The sequence below is a fragment of the Nyctibius grandis genome, chromosome 6 (genome assembly GCF_013368605.1).
Source record: "Nyctibius grandis isolate bNycGra1 chromosome 6, bNycGra1.pri, whole genome shotgun sequence".
NCBI lineage: Eukaryota > Metazoa > Chordata > Aves > Nyctibiiformes > Nyctibiidae > Nyctibius > Nyctibius grandis.
This window is the reverse complement of record NC_090663.1, coordinates 42,163,693-42,182,651: the sequence shown is the minus strand read 5'-3', so window position 1 is coordinate 42,182,651 and position 18,959 is coordinate 42,163,693. Positions and strand designations below refer to the sequence as shown.

Here is an 18,959-nt window from a genome sequence, read left to right as displayed (position 1 = left end):
CAATATCTTTATAGATGATCTAGATGTAGGGATTGAGTGCACCCTCAGCAAATTTGCAGATGACACCAAGCTGGGTGGCAGTGTCGATCTGCTGGAGGGTAGGAAGGCCCTACAGAGGGATCTGGACAGGTTAGATAGATGGGCCGAGAGCAACGGCATGAGGTTCAACAAGAACAAGTGCTGGGTCTTACACTTGGGCCACAACAACCCCATGCAGCGCTACAGGCTGGGGGAAGAGTGGTTAGAAAGCGGCCCGGTGGAAAGAGACCTGGGGGTGCTGATCGACAGCCGGCTAAACATGAGCCAGCAGTGTGCCCAGGTGGCCAAGAAGGCCAATGGCATCCTGGTCTCTATTAGGAATAGTGTAGCCAGCCGGTCTAGGGAAGTGATCGTCCCTCTCTACTCGGCACTGGTGAGGCCGCATCTTGAGTATTGTGTTCAGTTCTGGGCCCTGCACTTCAAGAAAGGTGTTGAGGTGTTGGAGCGAGTCCAGAGGAGGGTGACCAAGCTGGTGAAGGGTCTGGAGGGTCTGACCTACGAGGAACGGCTGAGGGAGCTGGGGTTGTTTAGCCTGGAGAAGAGGAGGCTCCGAGGTGACCTTATTGCAGTCTACAACTACCTGAAGGGAGGCTTTAGTGAAGTGGGAGTTGGCCTCTTCTCCTGGGCAACTAGAGATAGGACAAGAGGACACAGCTTCAAGCTTCGCCAGGGGAGGTTCAGGTTGGACATTAGGAAGAATTTCTTTTCAGAAAGGGTTATTAGACATTGGAATGGGCTGCCCAGGGAGGTGGTGGAGTCACCATCTCTGGATGTGTTTAAGAAAAGACTGGACATGGCACTTAGTGCCATGATCTAGTTGACAGGGTGGTGTCAGGGCAATGGTTGGACTCGATGATCCCAGAGGTCTCTTCCAACCTGGTTGATTCTGTGATTCTGTGATTCTGAGTGTTTCAGTTTGTGGCAATTGAAGCAACAGACAGGATCAGTAACTAAGACAGAAAAACTCTGTAACAGTATAGTCCCAAGATCAAGGGACTCACTTCACTCCAGTTGTTAAAACTGCCTGACATTTTGTATATGTAACAAAGTTCTAACAGATTTTTACTGTGGCACTATAAAATTACCCATTTGTCTAAAGCCCTTGCAGGATAAAGAAATGCGTCAACTACTTAATTGATATTTGATGTTAAAAACTATTGAAAAGAATCAAGGACTTAAAAGTTAAGAAATGCATCTGTGGTGCTTAAGTGCTATGACTAGATGTGACCAGCGAAACAGAAGCCACTTCTTTCTAACAAATGAAATTCCAACAATCAACACTGAAGAACTCCAAAAGAATCAGAATTTGGCCAGAGATGATTAAAATATGTCTGAGAGAGAAGATGTAGTTCAAGTGGCATTTAAATATTTCATTTCAATATTTTGAATAATCTTTGTTTTAATTTGACTGAAAATTATATAACAATATATAAATATATGCACATAAATATATAAACATACACATACAAACAATGACACCTTGATTGGTTCAAACCAATATTTTTTCCAGCGTTTATCATCATGTGGACTTTCAGAATTTGGGGATTTCATTCCAAATGCAAATGCCAACAATTTCCTACTCTTGAAAGCCATACAAAACAAATTTATTTTCCCACACAGTTCTGTTTATGATGCACTCACATTACATGACCACACATTAGTTTTGCCATTCCAGTATTGTATTCAACGAATGAATTATTTTGTATCTATCTCCATATCTAGTAGAATCTCTTGCTCTTTAAGACATGCTATCCAAACTATAAACTCACTATAACATTTTTAATTTTATATTGCCTTTTTCATGGTATTCTCCCAATAACAAAAGAATACTTCAAAACCCTCGCTGAATCTATCTTCGTAACATCATCCATTCATACTATTTTATAACTAAGGAACCAAAAGACAGAGAGTTTTAATGCTTAAATTGTAAAACCTTTCTAATAACTTATTTTTGCAGAGTACTTTAGCATTACAGTGTATACTGAAAGCACAGTTCAATTATGGTTATGAGAGCTTTGAGCTTCTGAAATTTCAGCCTTAGATAATAATATCCATGGTCAGTGAAGAAACTTTTACGTTAGTTGATTGGTCTTAAAACACACAGGTGCCACAGCAAAGACAAGAATAGAATTTGCTTTTAGGGACAGTAAAACATTAACCCTTTTTCCCTACCATTCACTACACACCTTCTAAGCTTTGCAACACACAGGAAACCATAGGGTGTATTTTTTCTGAGTATAAACTTAATGCATTTGAAGTCCATCTTGCACATCAAAGGAAGCAAAAGCTTTGTGGAAAAGTACAGCATGTGACTGTGTTGTCAAATACTGGGTTATAATGCATTAGAGGGTCAAATCAGCGTGGCACAGGCAACACTACTTTTAACAATTTCTAAATTTTGAGTGCTTTGGCATTGCAATTTAACATACTTTTCACATAGAAATGAGACACTAAACTGCATTAAAAATCCTAAATATCCAGACATAGCTCACTTGGTTCCCAGCAGAAGCAGCATTATGCTACGTGAAGGCAATGGAAACGACGATGGCAGTGGCAGTTGCTGCTGGCTCCGTGCCAGGCCTTGCACACAGAGGAAGAAGCGCATCGGGCCGCTTCTCCTGTCACGTGAAAGCACAGCAACAACTCCCTGTCTGTTGCTCATGCACGGTTTGTTTTTTCCATTTTCTTGAAGGATCAACAACTGGCTGGATATTTTTCTAGCTGAAAGTAGCTTGCAAACTCTGTGTGCCATAGCTGAGCACCACGGTGTAAAATCACATCAACCTCTAAATGCAGTAATCTGTTGGACCGCCATCAGATTTGATCCGAGTACGTGGAGCAGCTGGCAGTACTCTTAGACTGTTATTATTTCCTTGGACAAGGCACTAAAACAAAGTCAGGGTTTTTCAGTGGCTTCCCCAACTAGAATGTGACAGAAAAGGCATACGGACATTCTGAGCTGAGTTCAGACTCTGGAGAACTTCTGCCTGGGATAATTTAGCTCCTCAAATACAGTCTCAGCCCTAATTCAGACTGCAAGCAATTTTGCCCAAGCTGTGCTCAGAATTCTCAGTATTTTCCCAGCCTGCCAGAGAGTGAATGCAGCACATGGCCTAATCCCTAGCCTTAAAAGCAGTACCCAGCTGGGCAATAAAGCTGAGCCCAGCGTGCTGATTTTTGCCACATCCAGGAGATTTTGGTAAAATAGCCTGGTTGTGGACCCTCAAGCCAGTAGGCTGAAGACCTTTTCCTAGCCTGACTCTATCCTTTTGCCCTTCTACCAAATCTTGTCATGACATATTCCACCCCTTGCATCACTTTTAATCCATTTTCCAAACTGCATATTTAATTACATACTGCATTGCAGTGTGACTTTCTTTTCCTTTGCTCTGCAAGGGCGCCTGAAGAACAAAGTCAGGTTTGGATACCTCTATGGATGGGAATAGAGAGGGAAGAAAAGAGCCTCCTTCAGATTTGATATTAGATATACCTGCAACTGCAACAACCAGAAGCCTCAACTGCAACAGAAGTCCCTCAGACTTCAAGATGTCCATCAATAAATATATACGCCCAGTTTGGCAATCACAAAGAGGCTGTAAGAGGTTGGACTGTGTTAAGATGGATTCTTCAGAAAACTTTACTTTCTGTATTTTACTGTGATTTTGAAAATTTCAAAACTCGACTAACTGTGGCTATTTCTTTATAAGAATGGCAAAAGAGCCTACCCCTGAACCATATCAGGGAGTGGCTAGTGCTAACATTGATAAACTTTTGTAAAGTTTCTTTTCAGTCTGAGGGAGAATGTCCTAGTTTTTTGGGAACTACTGATTTAACTAGCTGAAATGTTCATGAATAAAAGTTACTATAGATCAGGAAATCTTAGCCCAAAAAGTGAACAATATGAGGGTAAAAGATACACTGTGTATTAAAACTGATGAATAGATACAACCTTACAGGACCATTGCATTCAAACAGTTACTTGGGAAGCTATGGTAACTGTTGCTTAAATTCTTGAATATTGCTTAATTCCAAAACTGGCAGTACTGAAAATTAGCAAAGGTATTTTAAGAATAACTCTGATTCCTATAACATATAGCTACGTTTCATATGGTTAATTCATAATTATTTTTATGTACAATATATGAAATCTCTCTTTCCTGTCTCCTCCTTTCCTTGACTATTTTAACATCTCCAGTTTTTAATTTGATATCATATTATCAAGAATTTCAAGTTTGATTTCATTATTTTCTTTTTTGTTTCACTCTAAGCCTTATGATACGGTCAATATTAACTGGAATTATGATCACCCTTTTAAAAAATTCCCCTTGGACTCTTGCAATTACTCAAAGCTGCCTTTTACACACTTGTATTATGAAAAAATTAGGAAAATATGGCACAGACAACAGCAGTCTTTTATAATATAGTTTGCTCCTCATTGCTGAAAATGTCAGTGTTCAGCAACTTAAATACCTCCTAAGTACTTCTCTGTGCAAACCCTTACAATTGTATCTTTGTCTTTAGTATTTTAGTACAGGATAATAATTCTGTCACCTGTAGTTCCTTCATTGCCTCCTATTTCAGCTACCTATAAACTTCTCTTTACGTATAAAGTTTTATGTAAAGTTTACTCCTCCCCCTCCTTTCATTCCCAGGTTCCCTGTTGTAAACAATTCAACTTCAGTATCCAGTTACCTTGTGACAGGAGAGCAAAAGTCAGAGTAAGTCAAGCCTTAAACACTTGCATAAAACAAATAGGGCAGATAAAAAAGAAAAGGTATTTTAGATCAGCTGATAAGAGCACAGAAAGAACAAAAATAGCTTTAACACCCTTGTGTTAACCCATGCAAGAAAATAAAGTGCCACTAACATACGCATGCATTTATATTACAGCTATGAAAAAAAAAAAACAAAAAACAGTTTAGAGCTAGAAGATCATAAATTGGGTCAGCTTAGCATACTTCAGTACACGGTTTCTGAAATGGCTGCTATACTAACCTTGGCTGGTCAGAATACCCCAGCTAGCTTTTCGTTTCGCAGGACACTCCCCTATACTTTCTAGGCGTCTTTTGGGGAGATTCTGGCTCCTCTGAACAGCAGTGTTTGTTGTCATTATTTGTTTCTCGAGGAAAGCCTGTCTGTCATTGGTGCAGGTACTCTGGTCTGACGCACATCCACAAAAGGATTTCTACTACCTTTGTTCCTCCTTTCGCTTTTTCAAAAAGGATCTTGCTGTACTTACTGTAGAATGGCTACAACACTGAAATCCATTCAGTAACATTTACTAGCTTGGACTAGTGAGTACATAGTGGGGGAAGGGAAGGGCTGCTCTGGCATTTTCTATTTTTAAAACAGAGAAAGAATCAGCTTAGCTACAGTGTGAGTCTTAACTATTTACATGATTTAAATGGAAAGAAGGTGTTAATTTTTTAATCATTTAACCAGAAAAAGAAACAGATTCTTAAAGCATAAGTATTCAATGCTTTGTTGCTTTAATAACAAGCAACCTAAACCAGAAAAACTAAAACTGTTTTATCAGAATGGCAATTCTTTTCATAATAGAAACAACAATTATTACTGCATCAGGCTTTACTCATATGTAACTTGCAGTTAAGAGAGATTTTGGAATTCAGAAGAATCCATGAAACTATGAAGCACTTCTGTTTTTTTGTGGTGTATTTTTTTTTCTTTTTTTTAAATAGGGGACAAGGTATCTTACAGATGTCAACTAGAAACTACATCTTGAACAAGTAAAAGCATGGTTTGACTCCCAAAAAAAAAAAAAAAAAAAAGATTTCACTGGTTACTTTGAAAGTCTGATCCCATTAAGAAAGTAAGGCTGTAGTCTTGTCAGAAGAAGCACAAGTCAGTACTTTTTTAAAATAATAACAAAAATAAGGGCAACCAACTAGTAGCAGAATTTGTTTGTTTGTTACTATGCATCACGCTGATACTATACAACAGAAACCTGCAGGAACAAGCAATCCATGACAAAATTCCAGCATGGATAAAGATTTCTCTGTACTAACACCAGGTTAAGATGCTGCCTTTACCTCCCTGACACTTCCTTCTAGAATTTCCTCACTATCCTCTTCTACTGATATAAAAACTAGCCACTTGTAAACTTTTTAAAAGCAAATTAACATTACTGGGTTCCATTATACTACTCTTTTCAGGCACCTGACAAACACTAACCTCTAAGATGTTGAAATAATACACAGGTATTTAATGAAATTTTCTAGATCCCTCTTGTTTTTCTTTAAGAGAAAAATCAGAGGCAACATTATAGTTAGGTAGGGTAAGGGGAAGAAGAAGGAGCAGCTGCAAATTTCACCTTGAAATCAGAACACATGAGAGCTGCGCCACTTGAATGGCGCTACATTCTTTACAGAACAGAAGCAGGTGGGCTACCGCTCTTCTTGCAAGAGAGAACAAAACTGCACTCTCCCAGATGTAATACTGCTTTCAGAAAGTTATTTTCCTCAGGTTTTGTCTAGCTGAATGAACCAGAATATCTCACAGACTGAAATACACGCTTCTACACATCCAGCAACCAGACTCTGCAAGTAAGTCTTGAACAGAGCTTTCACAAAAGGGCTCGTTATAAAAGGGCACATTATAAATATATCACTTTAATTACTTGTTAAATTGTAGTGTTTTCTTCAATAAATAGTGGAAGATGAATTAACAGGAAAGCTTACTAAGGATGTGTATACGTGTGCTTGTGTCAGGAAGATATCAGCACTATTCTCCAGGTGAGAAATAACTGATGACAATTTCTGTACTTGCCATTGCTCTGAGGCCCATCTCAGTTTTACACTTCCTTTCCATTTGGAATAGAATCCCCGGACTTTCGGGAGAAGGTGGGGAGTATCAGGATCAAGCAAAGCATCTGGCACTGCAGGGCAGGGATTGACAGTGGTCTGGGAAGACAAGACCTTAATGTTTTTGTAGGAGTTTTGTGGGTGAGGTTGTCAGCTGAGAATGAAGTTGGGTCCTTCTAGAGGACTGGTACAAACCTGGAAGCAGTTCACACAACTTGCTTTCCACAGATATTCCAGCCCCCATTCTCTCTTACTACTCTCAGAGGTGTGACTTGCAGGAGCAAGGAAACCAGCAGATACACAGACAGCTGCCATGGCTTGAAAGAGGAAGACCCCCAGGGGAGTCAGCAGCATCTGCTCACTCTTGTCCAGAGAACTGCATAGGACACAATTAGCTACCAATGGAGTTAAACTACCCCCAAAATCTGCCACCTTCAAGGCAAGGGCATTAGGAAAAGTATCTCTATTCCATATACACTTGCCAGTCATTATTATTAAGTTACTTTGAATACTTTGGAGGACATCAGAATGCAATGTATAAAAATATGCACTTTTTTCATGCTTTAAATAAGACAAAGCTTATCCCATTCAGGATTCTAGAAGCAACTTTTCACTAAATTCTGCTAGGCACAACCATTCATCCTCCAAGCAAAAGCCATTAAAATGTCCTGTTAAAACAGTACATAAATAAAAGTTTTTTAAAAAGGTGAAAGCTAGACCAACATCAGAAATCAACTGGAAATGTATTAAAAATATACTTGAGATGCTGATATATAAAGCGATGAATACAAAGCTAAAACTGTGGAGTAAGACTGAGAAATTCACTATTTCACTTCCACCTCTGACATGGAATTGCTACCTCATCTTCCTCAAGTCAGCCATCCATGCACTGGGTTACATAAGCTACAAAACAAAAATCAGTATCTCTCGACTTCATTAGGTAATAAAACTATTAATATTTGAAACTACTTAGGCTTGCTACCCAGATTCTGTTCTTCAGATTTTTCTCTATAGAAGACACGCAAACACCTCCAAAATCCGCCAGAAAACCTGTAACAGAAATCTAAGTAGATATCCAAGTACGTAGAAAATATAGTAGGCCAGCACTTTCCCTGCCTTGGCACACAAGCAATTAGGGACAGCGTTTAGATTATAGTCACTCGTGGAAGCAATGCCGCTACCTACAAAAAAGCAGCCAGAGGAAGGGGCAGACACTACAGTCTGAGAGTAAGGGAACTGCAGGATTTTATTAATGAGTTTGGAATTCTGACTTAATTTAGTAGACAAGCTTTAAATAAACCACTGTGTTACACTTCACTAACAATTAGTTCTATTCAACTTCTATAACTCCGGGGAAGAACTGTTAAAGGAAACTTTCAAGTGATTTTCTTCACAATCTTTTTTAATCCAGATTTTTATAAAAAGAAATGTCAGTACAGTTTCAACATTTCCATGTCAGCAAATAGCTCTGAGTTTACTCCACAGGGGCAGCAGTTCTTAACAGGTGGGAATGAAAATGGAAAGAAATTTTTGTTCCTCCCTTTCAATGGGGAACTCATTCTGTTTTGAAGACTGTTCTTAAGGTAACAGAGATGCAATTGTGGTAACACACAAAAATGTGTTAATAAAAACAACAAAAAACCCCCACACCTTTCAACACATGATGCAGCCCAATGCAATACAGTCCAAACGCCAATAACAATTTATCTTAGGAAAAACTGAACAAAATTGCACTATTTTCAAATGTCACAGGTCAGCATTTTGTGTGCAACCATCCTCAAGCTAGCCAACCGATGTGCCACCTCACTTCCCAAACTGTTCTGTACTTTCAGATTCACTCTACTTTTATGACCAGGATTATTATTGGGTCACAGTGACTGCACAGAATCTGCCACATTAAATTCTGGAACAGGACTAGAAACTGCCTCTTCCTGCTGATGTGATCCACAGACTACAACCATGAAGCTGAAATGATAGATAGGGGCTCCCTGGATCTCAGTGCCACTAACCCAAGAGTTGCCTGTCACTTGACATTGCCAGAAATGAACCAGCAGAGATCTTGAACATTCCTTCCTGTAGGAGAAGTCAAGATGAAGCAAGTTTTAGAAATAATTACAGAAACATGGTTATCGATAAAAACATAGCATCCTAAAAGGCCAGAGTGGCCACTGTTACATCCTGCAGTGCCGGCTCAACGCCAAGGAACTTAAAAGCACCATAAAAGTACAGTGATAAAGCTCTAACAGCAGGACAGGGAAAGGACTGGAGCAACTTTTTTTGTTGTTTTTAAAAAGATTCTTGCATCAAGCCATACTTCATGGCCAATACAATGATATTGTAAGTCATTAGCAGTCAACCAGAACCTTAGGCATTACCCAGGTGTCACCAACCACTCCTCTGTCCTCCACATCTCAACAAATGCCAGCAGATATGCAGATAATACTTAAATGGTCATTAGGTATTTAAGCATAAAATAACATTTCTCTATGCCACTATAAGCACTAAAAAAGCCTATTACACACTCCTGCTCTTTATATAATATCATCACCGTCTCGTAGCTGGAAATCCAAATTATTATTAAGGTAGCAACACCATGGATGGCTAGTAATTTTCCTATCTTTCCCCCTGAGATTTTTAGTTGTTAGGTGTTGTATCCTTGGGTGCTGGGAATCAGAATGGAAGATTGAGAAAAGATTTAAAATTCTGATGTAATAAAGGCTTTGTGTCAGCCCCCACAGAAGTCAAATATGGAACAACGATACATTTAGTATGTTGCTTGGCTTGTGGATTTGCAATGTGTACCTGCCAGACCTCTTCATGCAGACATGCAGTGGTGACACAGAATATTTGCTAAAGTAAAACAAATCACTGCAGTCATGCTGATGAATCTAGCTAAATCAGTGACCAAGCAGGCCTGGGCTTCAGATGCTTCTTCAGAGAAGAAAGACACAAGGCGTGAGACCAGTAGTCAGCATGGGAGAGGTATATAGCACCACAGAGTGAATCTTCAGCCAATTACCATGAGAGAACAGCCATAAAGAGAGAGATCGTATCTATTGCCAGAAAGACTCTAGACATAGCAAAGAGTAACATTCACTAGTGCAACAGATGCAGCATGCCATAATGGATTTATGACCAACCAGCCAGCATTGCTGCAATCATGACTAGAGCTCAGTACTTAGGCACGTAATGCATTCCCCCAAAGCCATCATCAACCTGGCAGAAGTTCACTCACTGCCTGCCTGCATTGCAAATGTTTGAGAACATCCCTTACCAGAGAGGAGTGTGAATAGCAGAACCCTGGCCATAACAAGTCTATGGCTGAGGGAAGGAACATCACCTTCAGGGAGCTATGCTATTTTGGTCTTCCCCTGTTGCCTTACACCCCACCGCTGTAAAAGAGACCAGGGCAGACGGTATGCTTAAGCTTGCCCCAGTCCAGTACTGGAGTTTCCTAATGGCTTTTCTTTAACAGCAGTTGTCTTTAAGGCCTTGCGGGCAGATCTTTCAGTCTTATTGCTATGCACCTTTAAAAACCCACGTTTTAAGCTACATCAGAATTCATAATGTTTCATTTTGTACTTGTTTACAGTTCAATAGCTTATTATTCATTTCATCCACAAAAATAAAGAAATCAACTAATGAAGGGGATTTCCATGTGAGTTAACTTAAAAGTGTGCACATCAAGCAAGCCAGGACCTAGATTGGTGACAAGTTAAGGTCCATCTTCAGAAAAGACGCATTTCAAGGAGGCACACAGAAACAATACTGACCATAAAATAGAGCTTGTGGCAATGCTATTCTCAAGGAGGTCCTGACATACAAATACAGGTAGGAGTAAAAAAAACCCACAAAGGAATCCACATGATAGGCCATCTCAGTTCCTTTCAGGGAAGCAAGCATGCAAACAGGCTCCAGCACATGTATTCACTAGAAGTTTCTGTAGCCTCAGAGATTTTCTTTAAGGTGAGGAAAGAGTCAATGCTTGCCAACAGATGTGCTTGGTTTTTGTTGCTGCAAATAGGTCAGGGTTCTGGATACACCAGTCTAGTTGCATCACATAAACTCTCACTAAAATCCCTTTAAGGTAGATTATGTTCTTCAGAAGAGAATGGTTCTGGTATCTTGCTGATACGTGGTGTCATTTGCTTCATTCTAAGCAAGTGTCGCCTTGAGATTTATTTGAGCATGGCTCTTCTTTGCCTAGTATGACAAATAACTGCCAAAGTTATTTAGCATATAAAAGAAGGTGATGAGCGCCATCAAAAGAAAACTCCCTTCTGAACTTTCAAAAAAGAACATTCACACTATTTTAAGGATTTTTACGTCATTAGCTTATGTGCTGCATGTGAAAAACAAATGCTAAATGTGGTGCCTTACACCAAGTGGTATGGTGAATAGGTATGCCATACAATATTCCTGTCATTACTAAATGAATCTCTATTGTATCCAGGAAGCTATTAGAGGTCTTATATGGCTTTTATTAATAGAACTGTGATCTCTCTGGAATGCAAGTTGAGAAAATGCCTCGTGCCTATCCTCCCTACCTAACAACTGTTGCTGAGTGACACTATCAATTGCAACTTGTTAGAATAAAATAATAGGAAAACTTTGCTCTAATCATTCACTACAGTTCAAAATGTAATCAAGCTTTCCAGACAGTGGATCTCTAACAGTGAAACATAGCATTATTTCCTATTTATGAGTTGCATTTAATGGACTGGTTTCTTGGGTCCACCCAAGCAGCACACAGTGTACAAGAAAAAGAAGGAAACAGAAGGCTTCATACTATTTACAAGCCTCATAATCCTGAAAGGAGATGGGGACTCCAGTCTTGAACTATCACAATCCCATAAATGGCTTAATTTAGGGTAATTAGGAATAACTAGTGTACTGAGCATTCCTACCATGCCTGGCCAAGGCAGATACAGAAAAGACAGGTAGCTTAGAACTTGCTATGTTCATTTAAGAGTAGACTTTTTTTAAAAACTTAGAAGAAATCAGGGCGTATTCACCTCTCCAGTTCTGCAAAAACAGTATAATATATTTTGAGAAGCTATACTCAAATACTACAAATACAAATTCTGCTTTCAAATAACTTTCAAATATTACTTTAAAGTAGTATAGTTATGCATAAAATGATATTCTATGAACATTTTTGCAGAGTTGACATAATTAAAAGATAGGATATTAAAGAAAAAGCACTTTATGTTGTCAGAACTACTTAGCTTGTGCATCAGACCCCAGGTATCTGTACAAGTACATGACTAGTTGTTTGTCATTTATGCTATATTAACTTCTGCAAAATGATTCTTTCATAAGAAAGCTCCTCTATACCACTTTCTGCTTGCAGCTAAAACCGTTTTGACAGTTACTGAATACCAGGTTTAATTTTGATAAAATAGACTTTTTTTGCCTTATAAAAAGGTTATGAATGGGAACTATACCTCCTTCTATAAAGTTATCTGTATTATCAAAGTATGGACTCTTCCATACAAACCAAGCTCTCACCAGTATTTGTCAGTAGAGTTTATATCTCACAGACCCAAAACACCTGACAATGAATTAGCTCTTAAGGTTTGATGCATATTTATACCTTGAAATCACTTCATACCAAAGCGCTACTACCCCATCCTAAAGTAACTGAACTATAAAACTCAGCTGAAGCTCCAACTCAGTGCTTGTACATACAGATCACATGATCAGCTAGTTGGTATAGTAAGAAGAGTCTAAAGGTTGCTTTTGATCCTCCAGTGTGTATCCAGCAACAGCTGTACAAAAGCCTGAGTTATTAACACTTCACTGGGCTGGAAATACAGTGAGAGAAGAAATCTTACTGTGCAGATCACTGTCACTGCAGATAGCTAAGGAGCTAATTATTTCGAAGGTTAATTTGCAAGTAAGTTCATTTTTGTAGGTCAGTTTGTAGAGCATCGAATTTTAAAACAGAACAAACATATATGTGCTATGATTTTTTCCATAAAGAAAGAAATTAATAAAATGTTGACTTTTGCGTATTTTCTAGTGTAATGAATAAATACATGTTCACTTCAACACAATAAAGAAAAACTAGACACCATAACCTATTTACAACACAGCTATAGTCCCTGACTGCAAAGCACTTAGCTCTACACAACTAATCAGTCAATTCAATGGGGCAGGTATGTGTATATGAGTGTTCACAGGATCAGTGCCAAAGTTAAAAATAACCCAGTAAATGGGACCTTTATAATAGAATGGATCCCTTTGTCATTTAATTCTTTTATGGTAGTAGTACCACTGATTTCACTGAAAAAATAATTCAATTCTGATAGTTTATTAAGACATGGGTCTTTAACCCACTTTAAACAAATGTAAAAGACTGCAGAGTTCTGTTCTGCATTTGGTGCTGTTCAGTTTTTTTAATATTGTGGATGATAGAATAATATATTTATTTTTATAAAATCAGTAGATGACACTAAACTGCAGGTGCTGCAACTGCTCAGAGGGAAACAATTCAAAACAGACTTGAGTAAAATGGAGAAACTGTCTGATATCAAGAGCATGAAGTTAGATGAAGGCCAGTACAAAGTATTACACTTAGAGAGGAAAAAGCAAGTGCATAGTACAGTAACTCTGTTTTAACATGGGGTTTATAGTAGGCTACAGACTGTATGCTTAGTACTTCACTGTTGGGGGAAAAAAAAAAAAGAAAAAAAAGCAGGAGGTATTACATAGGGTATCATATATATGGCACATGACATAACCGTTCTACTTTTATACAACTAATAGTTCCACTGGTTGCACTAATAAAGTCTCAGCTGGAGCACTCTGTTTAACATGGGGAACTGGACATCAATGAAGACGTCTATGAAGTGTATACGAACTCGCACAAGTCCAAAGGAGAGCAACTACAGTAATCCTAGGTCTAGAAAACAAGACTTAGGAGGGCAGACTAAGTTAAATCCTTTTTTCTTTATTCTAGAAAAGACAAAAACAATAGAGGTAGGAAGATGCACGATAATAGTCTTTAAATTGGTTACTTTTCATGCATGGAGAAAAACTGATAGATACCTTAATCATAGTTCATGTATTTAGTTTGCAGAAATAAAGATTTAGGTAGGTCTTGGGAGTGGGAAACATTCTAGTGATGAGAATAGCAAAAATTGTAATTGGTTGCATAAGGACACTGCAGAAATCACTATTACTAAGCTTTTTAAAAACAGGTTAGACAAACATGTGCCAGACAACCCACATATATTTGCTCTAGGGAGCATCCAAATTACCTTTAAAGGTGCCTTTCAGCTGTACACAAGAAAGTCTTACTCAGACTTCATCTCCATAAACAAATTAATGATGTGACTTATAATTAGTAGAGATTTTATATGCACTTTTCTGGTCTTAGCTGATGCTGAACACTGATCTAGTTCCTACATTTCAATGCCACATACACAGTATAATAATTTCTAATTATTTATTGAGATGCTATCCCTACCCAGCAGTTCACATATATATGAGATCCAAAGGATAGATTTAACACAGTAGACTGGTGACTATCCATACTGGAGAGGAAATATTCCTGAAATATTAAGGAACAAAATATGACCTGTTTCACTACTAATACCTAGCAACAAGACCACAGTAGGCAGATGATACAGGCAAAGCTGTCTCCTTGTATTCAACAAAGAACAAGCCACAAAACAAAGGAAGTCAGCCATGAAATGTGTGATCCCTAGGCCTCAAATCCTGTGCTGACCTATATACCTTAAGTCTGATAAAAGGAGTTCCACCAAGTACTACTGCTCAGTACCTAAAGTGTCCTCAATTATACAGGCCTTGTAAAAGACGGGCTTATTTTAACTCAAGAGCTCAATTCAGTAAACATGAAATAATCCCTGTGCCTAGTAGCACATTATTTCCAAAGGCTCTTTTCTTTTGCAGAATTATAGCACTCTATCCTAGCCAAGCCATTATAATGGCAAAAAGTAATTTTGTAGTATTACAAGCAAACCGAAAATATCAGCACTAACAGAATTTTAAGAGTATGTAATAAGGTTAAAACTAGAAAATGAAAACTAACATTTCCCCTAATTAGAATTACTTCTTGGAACACTATAAACTTCAATTAAGCAATGATAGGCTATTTTTCAGTTTTGGGTTTTTCCTTTTCTGCTGAGGCTTCTCTATTGCTTAACAAAAAACACAGAACAGGATCACTAATTAGGAGGGTACTCAGTATTTAATTTTATCATTTAATGTTGCAAGCTTTAGTTTCACATTACTTATTGTACATCTTCTAGATATTACTTTGAACAGGATATTTTGTTATACGGTATTGTATAAACGCTACTGAGGTATCTCTGCACCGTATTTCACAAACATAAACAAACCAAATCCCACAACATGATGCGAGTTGAGACAGTAACATGCCCCCTTCTACAAACATAGAACAAAGATATAGAAAAGATGAGATAAAATAGTAATTTTGAGAAGCCTTGCTTGCATTCCAAAGAGCAAGGATTGGTCATGTTAATCAAGACAAATGGCTGAATTTGCAAATTATGTAACATTACCTGAACGTGTGCTTAGGACGGTTTCAAATCCAGACCCAAACACTGCGAGTCGGGCAGTGAAAAATTAAGACACATTGGTGTCAAGTTGTAAGAAGTACAGTTTAAGCACAAAATAGTTGCATTAACTATTTTCTTTTAATAAACCAAGCAGAAAACCAGAAACTCTACCATATGCTTGAGCCTTTGAATCAACATAAACCTCTGCTACCTGAGAAAAACAATAACCTGCAAGAGTGATAGATGTTCAACTTTTGCATGGGCCAGCTACTAGAACGCTGTTAATTACCATCTTAATTATTCAAAGACAAGTGCCATTTTAGAATCATAGAATCATTTTGGTTGGAAAGGACCTTCAAGATCATCGAGGCCAACCATCAACCTAACACTACCAAGTCCACCACTAAACGACATCCCTAAGTACCACATCTACATGTCTTTTAAATACCTCCAGGGATGGTGACTCCACCACTTCCCTGGGCAGCCTGTTCCAATGTTTGACAATGCTTTTGGTGAAGAGTTTTTTCCTAATATCCCGTCTGAACCTCCCCAGGCGCAACTTGAGGCTATTTCCTCTCGTCCTATCGCTTGTTACCTGGGAGAAGAGACCGACCCCCACCTCTCTACAACCTCCTTTCAGGTCTTTCCTCAGCCTCCTTTTCTCCAGACTAAACAACCTCAGTTCCCTCAGCCACTCCTCGTAAGACTTGTTCTCCAGACCCTTCACCAGCTTCGTTGCCCTTCTTTGGACTCGCTCCAACACCTCAATGTCTTTCTTGTAGTGATGGGCCCAAAACTGAACACAGTATTTGAGGTGCAGCCTCACCAGTGCCGAGTACAGGGGGACGATCACTTCCCTTGTCCTGCTGGCCACACTATTTCTGATACAAGCCAGGATGCTGTTGGCCACCTTGGCCACCTGGGCACACTGCTGGCTCATATTCAGCCAGCCATCAACCAACACCCCCAGGTCCTTTTCTGCCAGGCAGCTTTCCAGCCACTCTTCCCTAGATACATTCACTAGATGATACATTTATCTAGATATACTAGTTCAGACATTTGACAAAAGACCAAACTAAAGTCTCCTGGATTCAGCAACAGGTAACATTGTAGAGACTATTTTACTTCCCAACCTGATGCATGCTATTCCTTTCCCTCTAGTTTTTTCCAGGCTTTTTCCCTTGCCTACTCATATTCTGTGTCAGTCTTCCCAGAATGAGCCGCCTCAGAGTTAGCCAGCAGTTTTTGACAAAAAAAATCTTGATTTCAAGTGAGGGCTACCACATTCACTGCAAATGTTTCTGCCAGTAGGAGAGTCAGTTGGTCCTCCCCATCCTACTGTAGTGAATACACATACATACACGCCCCCCCACATACATATGTATCTGTACACATACTTACTTACACAGAAACACACATGTGTAATAGTTTAAATGATGTGATTAACATACTCAGATGTAAAAATACTGGGTTTCGGAACTTTCTCTCTAAATTGTGCAGTGAACACGTAATACAAATCCACGTCAAGTAAATCTTCTGCAAAGCAAGCTAATTCCTGCTTGAGGATGTAAGCCTCTCTCTCAGGTTTCAAAATTTAAATATGTACACACAAAATGTCTAACTTTTGTTCCAACATCGAAGACTGAAAAGATCTTTACATTTGAAAGTGTTTCTGGCTCATTTCTACAGTGTCCCCCTTTGCATTTAACTTGGGTTAGTTCTTCTTGTTCACGGCACCAAGGGACGAGTGGTGAAGGCGGTAAGAGGCAATACAAGTCTTCCTGTTCCATTGCCTAATTCAAACTTGATGTCATCCCAGAATACAAGGAAATATCAATAATATTTTTATTAAAAATCCAATCAAAGACAAGCGAGGCAGCAGAGATCTCAAGTTGAGCAAAACATCTCTCGGTCATGCACTAGGATACCACAACTGAGAAGAGAGAGTTTTCTGCATTCTGTGACCCAGAAAAAGAATTGAATGAAAATGGTACTGTTTCACCACAGATGAGCTTGGGGGGAGAGTAGTGCCAGCTCTGCCAAAGTTCTGCTTGAGCAAAGAGAAAAATACATTTTCACAAGAGCTTTCAACCCAGTAAAATTTGATGGGTTTCCACAAAGATGCCCAAAAGCTCACTCCGACAAACAGTAACCTTCCTGATATGTGCCAAGACACTAAACTAATTCAAACTGCAGAAGGACTATATCTTCTCAAATAAATTACTATATGAAATTTTTAACTTAATCAAGAAATAATTCTCAGAAATATTTGGTCTAGTTTCACTAAAGTGTTGTAAAATAATCACATGCCAAGCGTGGAAAATTTCAACCACAAATAGGTAAGTGGGGAACCTTAGAAGCAATTTGGAAAATTGTCTTAGATTGGGAAGTATTTGGCAATCTTAAATACAGCCACCTTAAGCACAGGCCTCTCTCCTAACAGGACATTGGCTGTAATAATTCAGTTTTATTCTGAACTTAATAAACTAAAAAAAAAAAAAAGCTTAAACAATCTAACAACACTCGTTCAGATAACTTTTGTTAAAAAAACACAGCGAAAATTACAGAAAAAGCACACTCACACATATCATTTGATAAAGTGAATATAAATGAGGCAAGCAGATAAATAATTACCTGGAAAAAAACCAGCAACAACAAAAACCCCAAGCAGTAGTGATAAGATAGTAAGTACAAATATACCTTGTCCTTGAGGAACTCCGTAAAATTCAGCAGCTATCCTTGCTGCTTCCTTACGGTTTCCTTTCACAATGTAGAAATGACTAAGTATAGCAAGGCTGATCTTCACAAAAAGCTTAAAACAAAAAAGTGAAAGTATAGTAAAGTAGACATTGGATAGCTGCTGGGCAAAAGGGCGACTTTCTTCTATGACAGTCATTGCTGCAGCAAAATCTCTCTCAGTGTTTGGGTAGGGCTCTCAAATGTGTTGATAAGATCATATGGCTCCAGCCACGCACTCTTGGGAACAACTGGTCCTGAGGAAAGAAAATATCAGCTGGTCATGATGCTTGCTGCTCAAAATATGACGATTATTTATACTGTACATAGTATTGAGTTCACTACTGCTCCTGCTAGCCTGGTGATATTCAAGTGGGACGGAATATAACAGACTCAAGTTCCAAGACCCTGGATTGTACTTGTTCCACTTAAAAGGTCTGTTTCATTCCAAATTCTGCATTTCTACTTCATTTATTTACCCTATTAATACATGTTTAAAAATACACTGTCAAAAGTATTATTATTAAGAACTATAATTTCATGTACTAAACCAGGTAACTCAGGTAATCAGTTTTTGCTAAAATAAGTTCTCCTGCCTCTTAAGTACAATAGCTCTTTTGTGCTACTTCATTTTATGTTAGACTCCTATTTTTTTCTTACGAAACTAGAACCACATCAGTAAATACTTGAAATACACATTAATAAAGAAACAGAGATTTAATATACACCAGCTTTGACAGTCTCTTATTATTTTGTTCAGGTTGAATGAAAACATCTAGTACACATGGCTTAGTGCATTACACAAAAAACAGTA

At 38.5% G+C, this 18,959-nt stretch overlaps 1 protein-coding gene across 3 annotated transcripts in view; it reads right to left on the bottom strand.

The window, feature by feature from the left end:
- Positions 1-18,402, bottom strand: part of ASB5 (ankyrin repeat and SOCS box containing 5) — a 34,168-nt gene extending 15,766 nt beyond the window's left edge. The window contains exon 1 of one of the 3 annotated variants that reach the window (XM_068403748.1): positions 18,044-18,402. In XM_068403748.1, coding sequence (XP_068259849.1) covers positions 18,044-18,305 — 262 coding nt within the window. In that variant the 5' untranslated portion in view covers positions 18,306-18,402. Of the gene's footprint in view, positions 1-5,034; positions 5,342-18,043 lie in introns of those variants that run through there. The other 2 variants (XM_068403749.1, XM_068403750.1) reach the window with 2 other exon arrangements.
- Positions 18,403-18,959: the final 557 nt, after the last annotated feature.